The sequence below is a fragment of the Alligator sinensis genome, unplaced genomic scaffold (genome assembly GCF_000455745.1).
Source record: "Alligator sinensis unplaced genomic scaffold, ASM45574v1 scaffold583_1, whole genome shotgun sequence".
NCBI classification, from domain to species: domain Eukaryota; kingdom Metazoa; phylum Chordata; order Crocodylia; family Alligatoridae; genus Alligator; species Alligator sinensis.
The window spans coordinates 2,896,592-2,904,389 of NW_005841983.1; the positions used below are offsets into that span (position 1 = coordinate 2,896,592).

The window sequence follows — 7,798 nt, forward strand, 5'->3', positions numbered from 1 at the left end:
AAAGACGGGCCCGGCTCGCCCCCGAGATCGGGAGCCGGCCCGCACAGAAGCCTTCTATGCTGTACCATAACCAAACATTGTCCCATGTCAGGTATGCCTTTAACTTTGACAGAGCCAGGATTTCACTCTGTTTTTTTACATTTTAGCTATTTCTGATTGTACATATTTTAATCATGTAGCAGAACCTAGTACTTTGAGGGGGGGCTTTGAATAGTAAAAGATGTAAAATAGAAGAGACAAGCTAAAAAGTCTCATTGTTATAACACCATGTGGATTAGTGCCATTGGGGCAGTGCAGCAAGGCAGAAGGAGGGTGGCTGGGTGTGCTGGCAGCCAAAGAAGGTGGCAGGGATGGTGCATGGGACACTGGAAGCCCGCAAAGCCCAAGCTCCCCTGAGCACATCTGGGCTTCCAGCACCTTGTGCACTATTACAATTTGTTATGTAGCAAACTAAAATACATCAGATGTGTTTAACTTCGCTATGTAACAAAGTAATTTAATGCAAAATACACCGCCACACATGTACAGCATGGTGAAATTAAAATGAAATACATTACCACAGGTGTAAACAGTGATGCCGTTAAAGCGATGCAAAGGGGCAGTTAAGCCATTTAAACGCCAATTTCATCACATGTACAAGCATCATTTGATTCTAGTGAAGAGGGCTTTAAACTAGGTTTACAGAGGGAGGGAGACCAGAGCCCTGAGGGAAGTGGGGGGACCTGGAGGAAATACAAGCAGGAGGGGACAACAAGGGAGGCGTTCTCATTCTGCCTGAGAAAGTAGGGCAATCGACTACTTAGCTCAGGTGTCAGTACATGAATGCACGGAGCCTGGGAAACAAGCAGGAAGAACTGAAAGTTCATGCACAGTGAAGGAATTGTGATGTGATTGAAATAACAGAGACTTGGTGGGATATTTTGCATGGCTGGAGCACTGTCATGGATGGGTATAAACTGTTCAGGAAGGACAGGCAGGGGAAAAGAGGAGGGAGTTGCTCTTTGTGTAAAAGAGCTGTATGATTGCTCAGAGCTCTAGGACAGACCTGTTGAAATACTTTGGGTTAGAGTCACAGGGGAGAGCCAGAGATAATCCAACACAATGACAGAAATGTGAATAAATCATGAATTCTCTTGACACAGGAATTACATAAAAAGTCTTCCCAGTTTAAGAATTTTTTTTTATATCTATATGAGTGGTCTCTTGCAGAGGTAGAACCTTTGAGAATTACTGAAATATATGGAGTGAGACTACCATATATATATTTACATATGATACAAAGGAATGTGATTAGCTAATATGGGTTTGGATAACACAAAGATTCATATGCACTGGTAATCTGAAACTGTATTTCAGTAACTTTAATCTGCCCTCTCAGAATATAAAATAATTTCTTGGTAATGCGTTTCATTAAAGAAATGTATTCAGTTCAGAAGGGAAAATGCTCAGTCCTTTTGGTGTAATCTCATACCCACTTAGGGATGGGCAGGGGGGCAGGCAGGAGCACCGGTGACCCCCCTGCAAGTGCCGACTGGGGAGTGGGAGCACCGGATGTAGTGCTGCGCCTGCTTCTGGGAGCAGTGTGGCTGCTCACCAGATGGTAAGTTTTGCTGCAAGGGGACCCACCCCCCCAGCTGGTGAGATTGGCTGTGGGGAGAACCGCCCCCCCGGTCTCTGACTGGTTGTGGGGGGGGGGGTGCCCCCCTGACTAAGGTGGCACCAGTCGCCCATGCTCATAGCTTCCAGATTCATCCACAACTTTTATCCTCTTTGGAAAAGGCCATGACTAGAAGATTTGAACAAACCATTTGAATATGATAAACCCTGTAATTACTTCACAAAAATGGGTGTGGAGACTACTCAGAATTTTTAGATAAATTATCACTAATCCACATGGTGTTATAACAATAGCACTTCTTAGCTTGTCTCTTCTATTTTACATCTTTTATTATTCAAAGTTTTATTATTATCCCACCACAGAGGGAAGCTCCCCCCCTGCAGCTCATGGGCTGCACAGCCTAGTGGCAGCTCGCATGGGCAGGCTCCGCCAAGGGGGAAAAAAAAGTGGCGAGGGGCCCTTTTCCCCGGAGCCTGTTCACCTCCCCCACAGTCAAGGGACAAGCTGCTGGCAGGCTAAGTAGGCCCTGAGCTGCGGGGGGGCCTAGTGCTTCCCTCCACAGTGGCAGTGCCCTCTGGGCAGCACCTGCCCACTAGCATCCTACCTGGACAGTCCCGGGGGGCGCCACTGCTGCGGACGCAAACACCAGGACCCACACAGCTCAGGAGCTGTGCCACTCGGCGGCAGCACACACGGGCAGGCTCTGCTGAGAAAAAAAAAGAAATATGTAGTGAGGGGCCTGATCTTTTTTTTTTTCCCCTCGGAGCCTTTCCACTTCTCCCATGGCTGGGGGGTTAGCTGCTAGCAGGCCCTGAACTTTGGGGGGCTCCAGTCCTTCCCTTCGTAGTGGTAGCACCTGCCCACTAGCAGCCCATCTGGGCAGTCCAGGGGCAACTCCGGCATGGTAAGAAGGAGCAGGCCCCGTGCAGCTCAGGGACCCTCTGGCCCCACCGTCAGGTGGCCCCCTAGCTGCAGATGACATGAGGAGGCTCCAGAAGGAAAAAAAAATAAAGGATCGGGCCCCTTGCCACTTTTAAAAATGTCTTCCTTAGTGGAGCCTGCCTGCACGAGCTGTCACCAAGTCGCGCAGCCCCTGGGCTGCAGGCAGGCACCCAGTGCTTCCCTTCACGGTGGTGGCACCCACTAGTTCAGAAGTCAGCATTGTGTACATAAAGCTGAAATTATTTTTCTCCAGGTACGTTACATTGCACTTGTCAACACTGAAGTTTATGTGCCTTTTTCCTCCACTGACTTAGCTTGGTGAGATCTTTCTGCAGCTCTTCTCCATCAGCTTGGGACTTGACTATCTGAAATAATTTGGTATCACCTGAAAACTTGGAGATTTCACTGTGAACCCCCATTTCCAGATCGTTGATGAAACTGTTGAACAAAGTGGGGCTCAGCACATATCCCTGCAGGGCCCCACTTTTGACCTCCCTCTATCCTGAAAAGTGACAGTTTAGTGCTACCCTTTGCTTCCTATCTTTTAAATAGCTCTCAGTCCACCAAAAGGACCATCTCTCTAAGCCTGTGGCAACAAAGCTTTCAAATGCCTTTGGTGAGGAACACTGTTGAATGCCTTTGGTAAGGAACTTACTGTATAAAGTTCCTCTATTTTCTCCTTGCCACAGGTTGAATGTATATAATTCTAAGAGTGCACAAAATATATTAAAGCAAAGATACTTTGTTAATAGTGTTCTTACTGTACTGGATTGTATTCCTGCAGCTAAATGTCATTCACTAGAAAAGAGATACTTGATTGAATAACATTTTCAGGTTACAAGGAATACCAGAAATAAAGGGATATTATAGTCAGCAGTATGAGGACTAAATTCCTAGTGAAGGTGGCATGCATTTTGAGTTGCTTTTTGTCTTTTAAGGCAACAATGAGCACTGATATGTAGAGACTCCCATCAATGGAAAGGAAAAGTTTATCATTCATGGGTTGTTATGTGTTAGAAGAAACTAATGTTATTTTCCCAAACTGTCTGCTGGCCCAGTTCCTGATAGGTTGCCATTTCATAATATGAGTGTTATTTTTCTTGCTTTTGAACAGCAGTAAAACTCTTAACAAAAGGTTATTATTAAAACAGCTATGATTTGGATCCAGAATTAATACCTCTTGGTCTGAATTGGGCAGTTTGCACCCTTCAAAATAATATTTCATGATGCTTTTACAGACTCAGGAAGGAAAAGCTACATTGGTTTATATGTAGATCTCATTCCAAAGATTGTTTTTCAAATCATTTAAAACCAAGGGTTTATCTGTAATACAAAATCTGACTGGAATCAAATAGGAATCTGAAGTGCTGCGTTAACTACAAAAAAAAATGATGATGATTACAACTGATCTGTCAAGATAGACCAGGGCAAAACTTGTTTGGCATTGTGTGTGCTAGTTGTAATAAAAAAACCTGGTTCCAAAACATTAGTCATTTAATGTGTGCTACATGTGATGAAGAAGTTGAAATAATTATGATTACTGCTATGAAATTAATTATTTCTATGTTTTGCTTGCTGAGCCAAAAATTTATAGGGACAAAGGGGAGAGGGTTAAGAGAAACATTTAATCTAACCCAGAATTAAATATTTTGTTTCCAAGGGTTTTATTTTACTTTAAAAATAGATTAATTTAAAAGTAAGACTGAAACACTGAACTGTTTAATTTCAAAATTATAAAAATGAAAACTTCTGATTTTTTTCAGCCATAACAATTCAGTGAATTCATCAAGAATTTGCAAATTGTTTCTGTCAGCTTGAATATAAAAAAAAAAACCTTGTATCAATTTTTTTCACAGTCCTAACTTTTATACCTGTATGGCTCTCAAAAGTCTTGTACTCAGAAATGATATCATAATTCCTGCTAAGTATATTAAGCACTGGAGACCTGCCTCCCTGTAGATTTATTTTAAAGTGATATTATCATTTTTAATTCCATGTGGCTCACTGTATGACTCTTTTTATTTAAAAAATAAAGAAATCATGAAATAGTACTTATCTGTTTTCTGTCTTAAGGTCATTGACATGCCAGAACACAATCCTGGAGATATGGGAGGAACAATGAGACTGGGGAAAAGGAGAACAGTTTTCAAAACAGAGGACTCTGTCTTACGTAAGTTAACTTTCTTGTTTCGTTTGCCCTTCGGATAAAAATGTTACGTGCTTCAAACTGAAAGCCTGAATTTCATCATGTTAAACATGTTCTGAAATGTCCTTATAGTGAAATTCCCTCCTCTTCTATACCATGCATTTAATATTTGAAGTGTTTCCAAGCCTAAAAGGCTACCCTAAAAATGGCAGTTTCTTGTTCCTGTTTCTGATTAGTTCCTTGAGTGTATTTTTTCAGTTTATGTAAAAGACATTACTAAAACCTTATTGTCTGGGTTAACAACAAACCCAGTCCCTATCCCTGTTTGAAGTGTAAAGTAGAGAATCACTATCATTGCAATTGCACTTTCAAAGCCTTATCATCTCTTTCTCTCCTCCTTTAAGTAGCAGTTATGAATTTGTGGCTCTTGTCCCATGGGGGAAAGGAAAGGAAAGCTCAGGGTTCCAGGCTGGCTTCAGCAAGCTAGTTGCCCAGCTATTAAAAAGGATTGAAAAGTACCTAAAATATAGCATAGTTTTATTTTTCTAAGTAAGACGTTTTGCTTCATTTTTGTTTTGTTTTAACCAACTCCAGCTAATCCTTGATTTTCCAAATCACATCTGATGATTCTAGCCACACGTTTATATCGCGTACAGTGATGAACATCCTTGGCTGTTGAATCCTCTTTGGTTTTGCCTTTCCATACAATGAGCATAAAGGAAGGAAAACAAACATTGACTCCAAATCTGCCTTTGGATATTTGTCACATTGGTCTCTCATCATTGGGTACTCCAGGCAATAAAAGCTTACTCAGGAATAATGAAAAAATGGGTCACTTGGGATTGTGTGTATGTGCCAAGGAGCCAGCATGTCTGCATAACCACCTCAGCACTCTGTACCAGAGTAGGCTATGCCCCTTATGAAACCCTGTTCCTGTGTATGCACGCCTTTTCCCCAGAATCCTCTATTAAAGTGCAAACAGCTGAAAATTATCTGGCCAGTTCTAGGCCCTAGGTGGCAGTGGCAGATTTGGTGCTGCTGGAGATGTCACCTCCTTTTTTTGTGACCAGCATTCATATTGCCAGTGTTCAGTGGCAAAAAGGAGAGCCATTGGCCATGTGCCTCCATTGATTCTTTGCTTTTCCCACTGCTAAAGCCACTGCAAACAAGGTGCAATGTGTGGGGAGGGATGGGGGATAGGAGAGTAAGGTTCCCCCTAGCTCTATTCTAACAACCTTCCTCCAGCACCCTCCAGCTCCCTCCTTAGGCAGCACCCAAGGTTCATGGCCTGCTTACTCGCCCATTGTTATGCTACTGGCTGACAGATGTCTGCTCAGCATGTCTTCTTCAGGTGTCTTAAGTGCAACCCATTTTAGGCTACACCTCACCTCCAGTTTCTGCTTTGGTTCCTGCTTGTCAAGTCTCCTGCTCCAGCCTTGCCGCTTGCCCAGCCTCACCTCCTACCTCCTCTCAGTTCCCTGCTTCTAGCACAGATCTGGGGTTCCAGACTAGTTCATTTGCTAGTTTAGACTCCTGGCATCCAATCCTGCTGTAATTGTTGCTCTACACTGCCCGTGCCCCCAGTCCCTGACAATGTATCACAGTTCCCACAGTATAAACAGAATAAGTACTTTGAAAATACAGTATAATCCAATTGTTGTCCTTCACAGAATAACAGCCTATTTATAGACTATTTTATTAAAGTTTGCAGCATTATGCAACAGGCGTTAAAAGCTGAAACTTTGCTTTAGATCTTCAGCAGTGCTTAGCAAAAGTTGTTTTTCTGGCTTGGCTCACTATAGCCATCATGAAACCCCCGCTTTTACTGCCTTGGAAATGAAGTACTCATAAATGAATGATAGCCAGAAGGCTCTACATTTTCTCAGCTGCTTTGAGTGCCAATTTAATCTGTTCATGTTTATGTCAGCTAGGTGTGTAGGGCAACCTGAATAAACACTCCATCCTTTGAAAGTTCACTTGATATGTGCCTTTATTATCTTAAAAGATGCATGTTTGTGTGAACTTCACCAGCTCACTACTAGGGACTCAGCCAAGACATAGGACTAATCCTGACACATTCGATGGAAATTCTTGTAGTAAATAAGTGTCCAGACTACCTAGGATATGTGAACTCCTTTCAAAGTACTTCATTCCATTTACTAGAAAGGATATTCAGCTATATTTGAATGAGTGAATCACAAAAGTGAAATGACCCATTAGTAAACTAATGGAGCATCATTATTTTCTGAACAACCAGAGAGTGCTAGTACTTTCAAGAGGTAAAGATAAACATTTTCAGCTATGAGTAACATTCCATTCAGGCAATACGGGAAATACTGCTAGGATTTAATTTTTCCTTCAACAAATTTCATACCCAGATATATTAACTAATTCTTTAATAGTATACTTGAAATCCTATCCTACCCCTTTCTGGTGCCGAACCCAACGCCCCCTGCCTTTTAAGGCCATTGGCCAATTGAACTCTAGTTAACATTGTGTTCAGAAGTGGGTGTTCAAGGCTAGGCCAGTCCTGTTCATTGGTCCAGAACCTCTGTTGACCCCAGCTGTTGACCCCTTTTCTTAGGTCCTCCTAAACTTCTTCATAGATATCATGACTTTTGTAGTCCCAATGTTAATCTGCCAAAAGCTACTGTTTTGTACACTAATCCTTGCCTGTAGCTGTCCTTAAACCCCTACCTCAGCCCTACCCATGACAGTAATCCTAGTAATTCTCTTGCAAAGAACTCATAAAGGCCACGGTGGGTTAGAATGTTTCAAGAAGAGTGGTTGCTCCTCAAGGGAGCGATCCTCAATGCACAAACTAAGTCTATTCCATCTCGGAGGAAAGGCAGCAAGAGGGCACAGCAGCCCCCCTGGCTCTCCAGGGACCTAGCAGACCTCCTGAGGTTAAAAAGAAAGGCCTACAAAGGATGGAGGATGGGAGTCAGCTCCTAGGAGGATTATTCTGCACTGGTCCGGTCCTGTAGGGAGCAGACCAGGAAAGCCAAGGCTGCAACTGAACTCCAGCTAGCTTTGAGCATCAAGGACAATAAAAAGTCCTTTTTCAGATATGTGGGGAGCCAGAGGAAAAG

General features: G+C 42.9%; 1 protein-coding gene across 5 annotated transcripts in view; it reads left to right on the plus strand.

Annotated features, from left to right (window-relative positions):
• CTPS2 (CTP synthase 2) overlaps nucleotides 1-7,798 on the plus strand; it is a 128,366-nt gene that overhangs the window by 85,778 nt on the left and 34,790 nt on the right. For all 5 annotated transcript variants that reach the window (XM_025201129.1, XM_006021232.3, XM_025201130.1 and 2 more), the window contains one exon: nucleotides 4,634-4,730. In XM_025201129.1, coding sequence (XP_025056914.1) covers nucleotides 4,634-4,730 — 97 coding nt within the window. The remainder of the gene's footprint in view (nucleotides 1-4,633; nucleotides 4,731-7,798) is intronic.